Source organism: Dendrobium catenatum, unplaced genomic scaffold (genome assembly GCF_001605985.2).
Source record: "Dendrobium catenatum unplaced genomic scaffold, ASM160598v2 fragScaff_scaffold_1595, whole genome shotgun sequence".
Classification (NCBI taxonomy): domain Eukaryota; kingdom Viridiplantae; phylum Streptophyta; class Magnoliopsida; order Asparagales; family Orchidaceae; genus Dendrobium; species Dendrobium catenatum.
The window spans coordinates 1,118,905-1,134,757 of NW_021320057.1; the positions used below are offsets into that span (position 1 = coordinate 1,118,905).

Genomic DNA, 15,853 nt, shown 5'->3' on the forward strand with positions numbered 1-15,853 from the left:
AAATAAAAATTGGCTATGATCTCCAAAAGTGAGACGGTGAGTGTTACTCAACATGAGTTTGAACTCAATGTAAAATGCAAGTTAGAGCGAGGGGCTTGGCCGAAGGCTTAGTGTATGATTTTGGCGGTCGCATCAAGAATATCACATATGGCTATATCCGATTCGCATCATAGAGATCTAAAGGAAACTTAGGATCCATATTGAAACAAAACCCTACATGGGGTCCTGGTTAGGTACCCATTAGGTACCTATGCTCTACGAGGATGGGCTTCGCCCACCCACGCCGACCCATGATGACTTTCCGGATGCCATACTCATCCATTTTCCATATTTTTTGAACACATTCTGCCACAAACTGATGACTTTGAGGCTTACTGCCCTTTGTTATGATTACAAACTTTCAAGCCACATATCAGAATTTATCATGGTCACAGCGTGGTTCAGTACTGTACATTGCGTAGTAAGGATTGTAGTAATATAAGGCATACAGTGATTAATAATGTAAATCAAATTATGCCTCGATGTTTACCCACCCATGAGATCATATGTGTATCCATACCCACCCATACAGCGCTTTGTATTGAAAGAGTTGTGACAACAAAATATTTTAAGTAATTCAATCAATGATGACATTAGGAGGATGGAGAAGAAGAAGAAGAAGTATATGCTAATGTATATTATATATTTTGTAATCATTACTGTTACTATCTTTCAGTGTTTTGAACTTAGAAGCTTCTACATAAGAAAGATGGCATATGTCGCCCCAGTGGAAGTAGGTTTAATTTTTCCCCTTTGGCCTATTGTAGAGAGAGTATTATAATCTAAATTTACAGAAGATATCCACGAAGGGCTTTTTTATAATTTAATTTTAAACTCAATGACCATGTTCATAATATTTTAATTTACATAATAGATTATGAACACGGTTTGCTCTAATTCACTTGCTCAACTTTTATGAAATGGCTTTTATTTTATTTTATTGTAATTTCATATATCACTCACAAAATTTATCTTTATTTATATATCCAACGTTAAATTTTTATATTTGTTTATATAACATTAAAATCTCAAAAAGTTATTAAAATATTAATAAAATTATTATTATTTCTAAATAAAACGCTACTATTTTTTTCTAAATATTTACTATGTGATTTAGATGCTAAAATAACATACAAATTAAAACAAATGATTTAAATATTAGATAGATAAATAAATAAAAATTTGTGATGTATATATATTCCCAACAAAATTCTTTTAATTAAGAAGCTACCTTTGCTAGCATTTTTGGCAATGCAATCTAACTTAGAGGCAAAAAAAAAAAAAAAAAGTACTTGAATTGTTGAAGTTGTTTGAATGAGTGTAAAAAAATATAAGAGATTTTTATTTTGCTGTTTGATAATGCAATATTACTGACAATAAAGACATAGTCGGCTGCAATAACAGCAATAAGTAGCCGGCGGTGGCAATCGGCTAGAGACCGACATAGGCGGCAGACACGGTTGGCGGGGGAAGTCAGTGATAGTTGGCGGCTAGGGGTGGTCAGATGCCCGCGATGGCACTTGCCGTGAAAAACATGATTTAGACAAAATTGGACAAGTTTAAAACATAAGAAATTGGTATGAAAGAGAATTCATTGAAATTGTATGTTTTATTCCTTTTTTATCAAATCAAATATCTAAATTTTCAAGTACATTACATTTCTTTTTCAGCAAATAAAATTGTCCCTTAATTTTTATTTGATTATTTTGTTTATTTTTTATGAATAGTTTGGATTTTGGATAAAAAATTACATTTAAAATGTTCACCAAATAAATTTATCAAAATAAATATCTAGTAATTATTTTAAATCCATCTGAACTCTCCTTATGTCTCGTAAAGACTATAAACAACACCAAATTGCAGGTATTAATTGACATTTAATTTGATTAGTTGGCCGTTGGCTTCAATTTATTAAAATTCAAAAAATATTATTCAAATTCAATCCATTTATTTAAAAATAATTACATACCAAAAAAAAAAGAAAAAAGAAAAAACAGATAATCATATAAATTAAAATTGTTATTAATGTTATTTAATAGTTTTAATTTTTGCTGTACACATACAAACCTTAAAACTTATTTATTTATTTTTTTATCCAAATTTAATAAAACTTTCTTACAATAACAATAAAAATAATTATAAGCATACCACTTATACCGTTCTACCTATAAGGTTAGATGATTGACCAGTTTACGCTGTTTCTTATTTGACTGATTTCTTCAATAAATTTGAATAAGTCTGCCTTCAAAGCTCCCTCTACAGAACATTGTTGAAGACAAGAAAAACCATTCACAATTTGAAAAAATCTGGACAGCTTTGGACATTCCAAAGCAGTAGATTTTTACAGTTACTCAACAATATAGGGCCCGTTTGATTTACCGTAATTTCGCCGTTTTCAGTTTGGATCCGTGAAAATTTTATAATTTAATTGTTTGTTTAGGCGGCGTTTTAAAACTATCGTTTGCCACACCGTCCTTTTTTCGCCGATTTGAGAAGGATAAAAAATCTGCTTCTCCGTTCTAAAACCTCCATTTAAAACAGAAAAAAAAGTCGGTGGGAGCCAAACGAGTCCATAAATATATAAGCGTTTGATGACAGCAGGAGCCAGGCTTGAACAAAATCATTCATGAAAATATTAAGAAAAAAAAAAAATTGGAATCAAACGTTGATCTCAAAAGAAATAAACAATTTACAGAAAAACAGTAAGCTTCTTTGGGACGGCTTTCTTACTGTTTCATACAGCGGTTTTTCAGTAAAAAATTAAAAATTTTGATACTCAAAAGCTGCTTTAAGAAGCAGTAAGAAAGCTATCCCAAACAAAGCTTTCTACTGGTACAGATTGGCTTATAAACATGTCTAAAAGTGATTTTTCTGATACAAAAGAGAAAAAAAATAAAAATACACCAAATTGAGGGTGCATATAGATTACAAATACTAAGATGAAGATAAGTTAAGACAAAGATAAGCGAGTGAAAAGATGAGGAACTAAGTCAGAAACAGACCATCCCAGGCCAGCATATTGAAGAAACCTTATTCCTGTATCAACATCATAGGTCTTGTAAGGCAAGAAAGAAATTGCTCTTTGAAGATAACCAATCTGCTTATTATCAGATTTGTTTTTGCTGCTATCAGATTCTTTTAGTGCAGGAATATAGCAAGATGACCTTATTGGAATTCCTAAAGTGTTGCAGATAACTGGAAGTAACCACTTGGAAAGAGCTTTGCTGCAGAACTTCACTATTAGGATTGTAGGAATGCCTGCCAATAACCTTCCAAAGAAGACGAGGATGGAAAGTTCGGGGCTGAATATACGAGGAACGTCTTCCGAGTGGAATAGAAGATAGGTTTGTTGGATGCCACTGACCTGAACAATTAGTGTAGATAAACTAGTTTAGAACTTAGAACAAGAGATTTCTCTGTATGTTACAGTTAAAGCATATTATCTTCACAGATATAAATTAATTAATTGATTGTATTTAGGTTTTAGATATTTACTTTAAATTCTATGTGCTTCAAATCAAACTATACTGTATAATCAAATCTAAAAGCTCAACCTTTACAAATTTAATCTAACCATATAATGAATTCAGGTGCAAATATGCATGATTCTTATCATGATTCTCAATTCCATTGTATCAAAGAGGCAGATTTGAGTATAAGTTTTCGTTTGGGATGATTTTCTTACTGCTTCTTGAAGCAGCTTTCTGGCATAAAAATTAAAAATTTTGTACTAAAAAGCTGCCCTAAGAACAATGAGAAAGCCATCCCAAACAAAGCTTAAGGCTTCGTTTGGGATGACTTTTTTATTGCTTCTTAAAATAGCTTTCTAGTTAAAAAGTTAAAATTTTGATACTAGAAAGCTGCTTTAAGAAGCATTGAGAAAGCCGTCCCAAACAAAGCTTAAGTTAGAGGTTTTGCAAAGAATCAAAACAAAAGTTTGGTCAGCAAACAATTCTGATAAACTATCAATAATCTTTTGCCAGCCAAAAGTTTTCAGAGCTCAAGCGTTCATTTCCTTGGACAAACAATTGCTAATTAGAATTAAAATCTAAACTAGGTTTATCATCTATTAATTCAGTATTCCCAATCATCAAGGAACAAGATGAAAGGTTTAGCAATCTGATCAATTTCTGACACTTTCTGAGAAAATATGTTTCAATTTCTTGTTTGTAAAATGAACATTAAGAATAGCTTCAATTTCCACTAATTTCCATTTTTCTGTTTGGTTTAACTTCTAAACTCAATTAACACTACAACCTAGATTCTTTTCACATAAGAAAGTTGCAATATGATGGCAGAATTGTATGGCACTCTGAGTAGCATAAGATGCAGAAGAATCATAGAACTTACTAATCCAAAAGCAACGCCAATGAAAGCTGTGTGATACTCAAAACTTGGAGTTGGGGCCTCAGGTGTAGGATAAGCAAAAAGTAGTACGAAGGAGAGGCCAGCACTGAAAGATGTAACTGTAAAAAAAAAATCACAAAACCTTTAAACAATCAACAAAAGAAATATGAAAACAAAAGCTATCATCACTAACGTTTGAATGAAGCAATCAAATTCTGCATACCATTCTGTCCAGAGGTGAGAAAATTATCAATATAGTCATGAACAATCAGCCAGAAAGCAAGAACAACAAGCCCCATGGTGATTCCAGCTGCAACATCGATGAAGCTGTGCATGCCCAAGTATATCCTCCCTATAAAGAGGTAATAAAGCTTATATTCCAATAACAAATTTGAAATTTTTGTATGCACGTTGAAGACTATCCATAGAAGATAATATTTACCCAAGCCAATCAGAGAGACCAGCAAGAAAACTAAGGAGAATCCAATCAAAACTCTGAAACCATTCATTTCATGACCATATGTTGTTAGTGCATAGTGCAACAAGTATCTGTAAAAGCCCATAAATGAAGCAAATCAGTACTAACCAAGAAGGCTAATTACTAAATCAACAGAAAGAAACATAAATAGTTATAATTGATCATATACATACCCAGCAAGACAAACTGTGTTGAGAGCATGGGAAGAAGGCAATCCATACTCCATTGCATTCTCTTTCTCATCTTCTGTAGCTGTCACTCTCCTCACCGGAGGACAGCTCGGCCTTGGGGCAGATATTGCATCCTAATCATTGATTAAATCAAACAATTAACGTTCAATTCCAGTGCTAGCAGAATATAATAACAAACAGGTAAAGATTATCAAACATACCTTAATAGCATTCCCAATATAATCACAGAAAGCCATAAGCAAAGCCACCTGCCTCGCCAATTTGCTATGCCCACTCTACAAAAACCCCCAAAACCAAAATCTCAATCAATGATTTCACACACAGAAGAGAAAAACATAATAATAATAATAATAAAAACAAAAGAAGGAAGAAAGAACAAGACATACCCAGAAGAGAATAGGGATGAATCCGGTATAGAATGGAACGGAGACAAGACAAGAGACAACGGAGAAGAAAATATCGAAGAACCTATGCTGCCATCTCTGCGACAATCTTTATACAATCAGATCGCAGAACTCATCAAACCTTATAGAATAAAACGATGATGTAAAAAAGCTCACCTGGATCTGTAGAATAAGAGGAAGATCGGATTGAACGCGACGAACAACCCATGGCTGCACAATCGATCGAAATCTCCTCGTTATGCCCAAAAGCGAGGCCGCCACAACAAATCCAAGAAGGCCAGAGAGACAAAGAGGCTGCCACATGGGAATGATACCACTATCCATCTCAACCACCTCTTCCAAACCTTCTAGGGTTCGCTCAAAAACCCAAAAGGATAGTGTTTTGGGCGTAATTCGCTGGAAAGAAACAACTTTGGTGGGGATTGCGGTGCGTTGTCTTCCAATTCCATGAAAGTTTGGAACTTTATATAGGAGTATTGAAATCTATTTACTGATTGTTAATGTAATAAATTTAGCAATAAAAAAAAAGGATTGACGGATTGAAGGAAGGAAGGAAGAACCGTTCGTTTTGGAGCTGGAGAAGTCACGCTGATGAACGCGGACGATGACGCGGACGCGGACTTGGTATGAACAAATGGGCGGGGACCCGACTTGTCTCCAGTTTATTATTATTCATTTATTATATAAAGTTAATAGGGAACCTGACTCGTGTCTGTTAAATAACTCAGCCGTTAGTTTTTATTTATTGAAGAAAATGAAATAATTTTAATTTTCGATATGAGAATGGCAGACCGAGCCTGATATTGCTGACTTTTTATTAAGGTGATTTAGGGTTTGGTAATTGCTTAATTGCATTTGAGTTATGTTTTGGTGGGGTCCAAAGGGGTTTGAATTTTGGAGATCTGAAGTCAATGGCTTAATTTTGGGAAGGTTAAATTAGATTGAAATTCAACTCAAATAGTTATTTGATCATAATACTTTTGAATGGGTTAATCCGATTGTTTTAGGTTTGATCAGGTTTCAAATCAATCTGAAAACTCTTAAATTTTTTTATATGGAGTAGCGATGAACGACAGAGAGCGGAACTCCACAGCAGTCTAGATATGACGCTGCAGCGGATCAAGACTGAGGATTGGCGCTGCACCGCCCCAAACTAGCGCCATAGTGCTGCGAGACGGATATGACGGTTTTCTTTTTTGTTTTTCTGAAGGGTTGCATTCTTTGGGGTTATTTTACTTGGCTTTCTCCTGTATTTTTGAGTGTGTAGACATTGACAATGGTGCAAGTTAGAAGAGAAGCAAGGAAAGAGAGAGAGAGAATAGAGATCAGTACTTAATTCTCTCAATTTTCACGGTGGATCTCTTGGTGTGGTGTGGCTCCATGATTTTTTTTCCATATTTTGAGTTTTTCCACGTTAAATTCTGGTGTCCTTTACTTCCTTATTTGTTTCGTCATTGTGGTGTTTACTCCTCATCCGCAACAAGAGGTGAACCTAATGGAGCTATACTATTAGATAAAACTCAATATTCAAATTTCATATTATTTTGAATAATTTTTATCTTGAATATACATAATTTTGTATGTGCGACATCTTGTTGATTCATTGTCTTGGGTTGGCAGAGGCAAAGTCCTACATCTTGTTTGCATTAATGAGCACCTAAAATATAGCTAGTAAAGGTGGTGATAAATTTTGTCCATGGTCTTTATAAAAGACAATAGTTTGATGGGTCATAGGGCAATCAATGTTTTAGGCATCGATATGGGTTAATAAAAATACTCCTAATCAATTTCCATATATGACATCCCTAATCTAATTAATGATAGTTAGAGTAGAGTATACATTGTTTACCTCGAGTGTAGAGGTTGTCTCATCCTTTTTGAGGAGTTATAGGTTGATAAACCTCTTAAGTGCTTCTCAATATAATATCTTGTGTTATTTCTAGTGGTGGTGATGAGACTTCTCGACAAACTTATCCTTATTATTTAATGACTAACTTTGATGATGTACTCCCCTACAAATTAATAAAATTATTGGCTAAATCAAGCAGCTCGAGCAATGTATTTGGATGCTACAATTTGAGAGTATTAAGAAATAGATCTTCCTAGAGGTCCTATGTGTGGGGTGCTTCGGTGATAATAAGCTTCAAATGTTGGAAATCCAATATCTCTACTCTTACCTCATTTTAATAGAGCTTGTGTCTTCTTCATTAACTTTCGAGAACTCATGAATTATGTGATAAACTACCACCAAAATTTAGAAAAATGTCAAGCTTCTTGAAGGAAGATAAGGAACTGCCACAAAGATGCCTCTTTAAAAGTGAAGAAGATAAGTGGACTAGGGGTACTTTAAGCGAGTCAACCCAACCCGTGAGTTGGTTCAGGCTTGGTTCGATTAATTGCTCATGAGTCGAGCTCAATGAACTAATGAGTCAAATTTGGGCTAGCTCAAGCTTCTTACAACCATGTCTCTCATATTGGGAAGATAATTTGGGCTAGCTCAGACTCAATCATCTATAGAGTCGAGCTCAAATCATTCAATGAGAGACATGGTTGTAAGATTTGATTATTCTTTATAAGAATCCAACAATGACATCTTAAACTCTATAGATGATTGAGCCTTCCCAATATGAATTAGAAAAAAAAAATCATTCAAAGACTAGGCTAGCTCAAACTAATGAGTCAAATTTGCACAAGCTGACTAGTTTAAAAAATATAGTTAAAATATATTAGAATTAAAGAATTTAAATGAAAAGTTATTAAAATGTTTAAAAATTATATCTCAATTCCTTACATAAGGAGATATATTATTCTTTTTATTCTAATGTCTCAATTTTTTTATCATTTTATAACAATTGCTTGAATCAAAATTCTTTTCTTGCTTTCATAATAAATGAGCTAACTTATGAGTAAACACAAACTCGCTACCTAAGCTCAGGCTAGGAGTGATTCGAGCTCGAAATTGACTCAATTTGTTTAATCCCCTAAAGTGGACACATCACTACATCATTGATGGCAATGAGAGAAATTATCAACTCAAAATGAGAGACATGGTTGTAAGATTTGATTATTCTTTATAAGAATCCAACAAGGACATCTTAAACTCTATAGATGATTGAGCCTTCCCAATATGAATTAGAAAAAAAAAATCATTCAAAGACTAAGCTAGTTGCTTTTTAGGGTGATGGGTGAAAGAAGCCGCCTTTTTTTTAAAAGAACAATCACATTACACCATTTAAAAAGCACAATACCTTAAAAGATCAGAAGCTCTCTAAAAGGACAACAATTGAAATAAAACCTACAGAGCTTTAGAACCTACACAATACAAGGAGAAATAATAAAAAACCCAATTAAAAAAAATCCAAATAAGAATAAAAGAACAACAACAACATCAAGTTGAAACAAACAATTTGATAAAAAAATCAAATATTGCCCCAAAAGCAACATGACTCAGACCGACGCCTATTTGCCAGTCAAGGGCCATATATGGAGGGAGGGAAAGCAGCATCAGAAGACCAACAAATTAGCAATACGAACCACCAAGGTTGCTAAATCATCCTAGGCCGTCCAGGGTGCATGAAGGAAATATGCCTCATCATTGTCCAAACATAATCACAACGACCAGAAAGCAAAACCCAATGTCAATTCCTTATAATGAGTCAGCCATTGCCAAAAGTCCCACCAAATCAAAGATCAAACTTCCTAGGCTTTCTCCTACAATGTTTGCTAGCACGAGAATGGGCTTTTTCAACAACCTTGGTTACAATCAAAGCATACAAATCCTATAATGATTCCTTTTGCTCACCAGGCGATGAAGGCGTCTCTTCATGCCAACCATACACAAGACAAGTAACCCCCAAATTAGAAACTGATGCACAAAACCTATTAGGAGATAACACCCCTAAAGGCACCTCAAGCAGAGACTTGTGCAAAGGAGTAGCAGCAAGTTCACAATCTTTAAACTCATGCCCAATCTTATTAGATAAATTTATTTCTATATAAGTTAGAGGAGTACCATCAATATCATTACTATAAGAACCATTTAAGACTATCATATTAATAATACAAGAATCCTTCACAACAACTAAAGCATATGTTTGACCAACATTTGAATTTATAGCCAAATTGTAAGCAAGTCCCACACCATCCAGATTATTGACGATAAGCATAGGAGAATCAATTAAAGCCACACATTGATCCAAATTCGACACAGAAGCAAGACCGGGAAAAGCAATAAGGCCTTTAGAGGCCAAATCAAAGGGTTCGGATGAAGGCCCCACAACCACATTATTCAAAGGTTGTAGCATACTTTCATTCTCCAAGTGAACCACACCATTAACATTCACATTATCATTCAATGATTAGTTAATACAATCATTCACATTATCATTCAATGATAAGTTAACATAATCATTGCCTATAGCATTATCATGAGCATCATTAGGAAGCATATCACCCAAATTGTCAGTAGGGTTAACTTGAGAATCCAACACAATACCACCATAGTTCACGTTCAACCTAGGCAAGGAAGGTGCCAAAAGTAAATGAGGATGAAGGCGGGCACATTCCTTTTTAGAATGACCTAAAGATTTATAATGATCACAATAGGATGGAAATTCATCCATCACAACACTTTGAGCATGCCCAAAATTTTCTAGGCCAACCCAAACCTTATCAAAATAGCTTTTCATTATATAGAGCTCCACCAAAACTATAGCAATTGACGAACGTGAGCCAATAGCAGTAGTAGCATCAGTACACAATGGACGGTAAAAAATGGAGCCAAAATCGTAAAGGATATGTGGAGCAAAAAAATGAGGGTGGAGGTTAGGAAAAGAAATTCAAACCAGAACAATAGGGGATTCTTCCGTAATATCCACAAAAGGCGACCACTTAATCAATTTCATGAAGTAGTTACTAAAAAATATGAATGGTGAGAAAAAATTTTGGAATAATCCATATCACATTGCAATTTAATCAACAAATGATAAGAATCCAGGACGGTGGCGGAGAATACACCAGCTAATTTCAAATTAAAAAAGAATTTCCTAATTACATCCAAAGAGGACATGATTAGGGAAATAACCGACAATAGAAAATGCAAATGGGGCAGCAAGAGCAAGCACTTCTTCCTATGAAATCAATAGAGAAGACAACCCTTGGAAAGTTGAGGTCTTAAGGTATGCAAAGGGAACCAAAGGAGCCTCTGACATAGCATCAAGAAAATAGTGATTGTTGGTTTTGCCGTTAAAAAAATCATGGTCCTCCAACCTTTGATTAACCGCCATTGTTGGAGTAAGGTGGAAAGATCAAATAAGGAGAACAAAGTTACAAGAAAACAAAATCATTGGGGAGAAAGACAAAACAACCATTAAGGAGAGAGAGAGGACTTCCAGAGCACAAGAAATCCCCACGAAAGAAGGCGACCAACAACGGGAGGTGTCTCCAGACGTAAAAATGAATGAAGGAAACGACTAGGGATTCTTCCTAGCCACGTCCCAAGATTGTCGGGGGGGGGGGGGGGGGGGGGGGGGGGGGGGGGGAGTCTATTTAAGCAACACATTTAACTTTCGAGCAATGTTAGTGCTTAAGAGAAATGACCTATTTTTATAGTTGATGGGATTGAGCAAAAAGAGCGACCTTTAAAAAGTGCTCAAAGTTCATTTTGATAGTCCTCATAGAATGATCAAACATATTCTATCATCTGAAAGTTCATTAGGATTTTTAAGCCCTTATAAACTAGCCTGAGGCTAACCAAGAGGGGGGTGAATTGGTGGTTTTAAAAATTCTTAAACAAAAATTAAAATCTTTTTGAAACTTTTTTGAATATTTTAAAACAAACAAGATCAACCCTTGATGTAGAAGCGATTAACAAAACAAATTAGAGATTTTAAACCATATAATCAATCACAAAAAATTAAAGTGCAGAAATAAAATGGAAATAATACATCATATTTTTATAGTGGTTCTGTCAACTTGACATACGTCCACTTCTCCGAGGCACCCTCCGAGTATTGCACTAAAACTGTAGTGTCTCTCCTTTTGCTCCCACAGTAAAGCGAAGAAGCCCTTAAAAAATCCTTTTCACTAACCCCAATGAGGCAAAAAATCTAGACTCATTTTACTTCCTCCTGAAGCAGGTAGAGATCCCCAACTCATTTTGGTTCCTCCTGAAGCAAGCAGAGAACCTTGATCTAGTGCTGATAAAGATCTCCCTAGAGCCATCAAGGAGCCAAGGATGACGATTGGAGAAGATGACTTGAATATTTGCTTGGAGCAACCTTTGTCAACACCTCACAAACTCCCCCTCACAAGATTCTCTCTCTCCCTCTCTCTCTCTCCCCCCCCCCAAGCTCTCCTTCTCCCTCTCTAAGCTCTCTCAGGTCAAGACAGTAGTAAAATATTTTCCCATTAGCAATTAAGATATTTTATAAAAATGGCCTTAAAAATAACCTAATTTTTAACTTGCCGTCGAAGATCATCCAGAACAATCAATATATTATCCTGTACTATTAGTATAATTCAGTCCTTCCAACTAGGACGATCAGGTTTTGATGTATGATTAGAACATAATGTTTGTTTTGATCGTCAGAGATGATGCAGACATCGTCCCATACGATTAGTTCAAAATCATACATTATCGTCCAGCAGATTGTTTGGGACGTCCAAGAGATAAATCTGGATGATGAAGAAATATGACTAATCATCCAGGATGATGCTTAGATCGTCCTATACGATTAGTTCAAAATTATCATCCAACAAATAGTTTGATATGTCCAGGAGATAAATCAAAATGATGAAGAAATATAACTGATTGTCCAATAGATAGTTCGAGACGTCCAGGAGATATTCAGGAGAAGACTATGGTTTTTCTTACTGATAGTCTAGGATGATCCTGCAATCGTCCAGGATGATGATTAATCAGTTTGACCTTAATTAATTTCCTTAATCACATGATTAATTTAGACATGATTGATACGAATCTTCTAGGACGATCTTGATCGTCATGTACGATTAATATAATTTTAAGAGAATAAAATCTTGCCTAAATGAGTTTGGCGGCTGATTTTTGTGATTTAAGCATATCGTCCAAGACGATGTGAGTATCGTCTAGGATGATTTGTTTAAGCAAGTTTATAGGACTCAAATGCCCTAATTAGGGTTTTTTTTAACTGATTGTCTATGACGATTTGAAATTATCCTATATGATATGATCAAAAAAAGAAAAACTCTAACTCACTAAATTTCTCCTCATGAGTGTATGTGTAAAAGATTACTTAGCTTCATGATCCATCAAAGTATGTTTGACTCAAGAAAAAGTAAAAAAAGATACATTTGAATATAAATAACAGAATGACTCAATCTTAGTCTACCTGATCTTGAGCTGATTGACGTTCCAAGTGAACCTATGAACCTGAAAGGTTAGTGATTAGGACAAATAAAATAGATATGCAAGAATCGCAATAATAGAGTAACAATAATATTTGTTATCATCAAATTCACAGTACTTGGGTCAAGATTTGCAACATCATTGCTTAAAGGTCACTTAATAGTTATCTTGTTGGTGTATACAAGCTGTTATTTCTTAATTTCAAGATGATATATGATCTAATTCTTTGTCTTTTGCATGATCCATGCTCATAACACCTAATAGAATATTGAATTAGACATTATTTTTAAAAATTTGTCAAGATCCTACCAGAGATATGGATGATGCTCAAAGAGTAGAAGGGATTTGTGTATGCATATGAGAGAGAGAGAGAGAGAGAGTAAATTTTTTTAAATATAATGAATTACAAAAATGTATTAGATAGTAATTTATGTGTAAAATAAATTAAATAATTGTAAAAAATAATAATTTATGTATATTAATTATGTTTAATATTATAGATTTAATATGAGGAAATAGATTATTTTTCTTTGAGATATTTGTAATGCAATATGAATCATCATTTATCATAATAATTAGTCAAATATTGTTAAATAAAAGATAAATTAAGAATCTTTTTTACAATTTTTTACAATTAATTTTTAATTAGTTGATTTAATAAATTCTAATTTATAAAAGTAAAAGATAGACTAAGAATCATTTGACAATTTTCTTTCACTTATTTTTTAATAAGTTGATTTAATAAATTTTAATTTACAAAAATTAATCCAACTTAACTTTTTATATCTTGCACACATCTTCAAAAAAAATTTTAATTGTAAAAACTAATTTTTTTTTTAGAATATCAATATTATTATTTTGTATAAATCTGTCCAGAAAAAAAAATATTAATTATCAAATGAAATTTAGTCATTTGATATCAAAACTTGATTTTTTTTATCTATGTTATTTTTAGTTTATTCATTCCCAATCTTGATCATTTGAACATATATCAATTGAAATTACATATTTTATGATTTTTTTTCTATATTTTATTGTACATATTCAAATAACATATATAACTTTAGTTTTTACTCACTGTTTTCTATATGTTGCATGTTACTTCCATCATACAATAACAACAACATTATGCATTTATCCAATTAAGTGGAGTCGGCTAAATAAATCTTTTTTCACCATTGTCTCTTATTAAGGAACTTTTATTTGGTCCGGTGAACGTACGTAGAGCTACGTTTGGCCGGCACTAAGATCGCAGCCACAAAACGAGAAATACCGAGCCATATAAACAATAACGAGAAATATCATTATGTGAAGACAAAATACTAAGCAATACCGAGTAATATAAAAAAATACCGAGTTTTTTCTAGAAAAACTCGGCATTTTTTGGTATAACTCGGTATTGCTCGATATTGCTCGGTAACTCGGTATTGGTCTTCACAAAATGGTATTCCTTGTTATTACCAAACAATACCTAGCAATACCGACCAAATATCGAGCAAAAACCGAGTAACAATCCTCTGACCGAACGTAGATCTACGTCCGGTCAGAGGACGTAATAAAAGTTCCTTATTAAGAGTCATATTATCATTAAATATAATAATAATTTTTATTTCTAATACTTTCTAATCAATTCATTTTAGGTCTACATTTACCTTTCTTAATATAGGTCGGATCTAACACATCTACTTTTCTAACCGGGTCATTAGAGTGCTACGTTTTATGTGACCAAAGCATCTAAGGCAATGCTCTCTCTAATATTTATTATGTGCCATTGGAGCTAATCCAACATTTTTATGTAATCATATTATTCCTTCCATATAACATATAAAAATCATCAATTGTATCGTATTTAAGGCTTCGTTTGAGATAGCTTTTCATTATTTTTTAAAGCATTTTTATCGTACAAAAATTTTTTGAACATAAAAAAAAGTACTAAAATAATTTCCCAAACAAATACTAACTCTTCATCTCTATTCATTTAATTAAATTTGCTGACTACAATACTATAAGCCTTAAACCATTACTGAGTTCGGACGATGTAAATTTGGTCAAATAAAGGCATGCGATAAGAAATTTTTAGCTTCTGGAAAATCCAGAGAATAAGCGCGCATTTATTATTATTACTTTTTTGACTAAATTTCAGACTAAAGCCATCCTATTTTGAATTATTTTTCTTCGAGATAGCGTTAACTTGTAGCTTAATCTAACAGTAATATCTATTGTTGTTGAAAATAGAGGAAAGACAAATGGCCTTATTGGCCAAGAAGTTCCTATATTTAAAATATTTCGAGCAAATTTAAATAAATAAATTTGGGTCAAAATATTTCCACTAAATTTTAATTAAAATAAAATTTTAGAATCATAAATTCATTTGAGATAAATGTGATATACATAAAATGTGGATGCACAAATAACTCCCCTCAATGAGAATTATTCTATCGGACGAACCAGTAATCGTGAAGAACCGTTTCGGGAATTTGTTTACGTTTTTTTACTCGTTTTTTTGCTTGCGCTTTTGCAAATACTCAGCAAATATGAAATTATTAAATGTATTTTTCGGTGAGTATTTGTTGGCCGTTTTTATAAAAGGGCAGCTAAACACAGCAAAATATCATATTAAATTGAATTGGTTTCTACCACATGCTTTTTGCTGCCTTTTGCTTTGTAAAAGCAACAAATCGTAATTATCAAATCATAATTTTTATAATTTGCTGCCTGTCTTGGTTTGAGTATTTTACAAAAGTACAATCAAAACCAGTGCAGTTGAATATGCTGCAATCCCATACGGTTTATCTCGCCGTCCCGGTCCTCCCACACATAAAATTCTTGCTCAACATAGCATGAAGGTGTTCCGACATATAATCAAACACGACAGTACAATAAGATTCTGCCTGCATGTGTCCAAATATGCTGAGTAGTTACAAGAATTTTTATTTTTAGAAATATTTAAAAATTAAAATTAGACAAGTTTGTAATATCTAATTAATTTTATTTCCAAAAAAGAAAA

The 15,853-nt window shown here is 33.4% G+C and overlaps 1 protein-coding gene across 1 annotated transcript; it reads right to left on the minus strand.

Annotated features, from left to right (window-relative positions):
- Window positions 1-2,682: 2,682 nt before the first annotated feature.
- LOC110108234 (lipid phosphate phosphatase delta) lies at window positions 2,683-6,084 on the minus strand. Its single transcript, XM_020838792.2, has 8 exons — window positions 5,616-6,084; window positions 5,442-5,537; window positions 5,256-5,330; window positions 5,038-5,168; window positions 4,829-4,935; window positions 4,610-4,738; window positions 4,390-4,505; window positions 2,683-3,403 (listed from the first exon to the last, which is right to left on the minus strand). Exons 1-8 carry the CDS (start codon window positions 5,781-5,783, stop codon window positions 2,990-2,992), a joined length of 1,236 nt encoding a protein of 411 aa, XP_020694451.1. The 5' UTR covers window positions 5,784-6,084; the 3' UTR covers window positions 2,683-2,989.
- Between the last annotated feature and the right edge of the window lie 9,769 nt (window positions 6,085-15,853).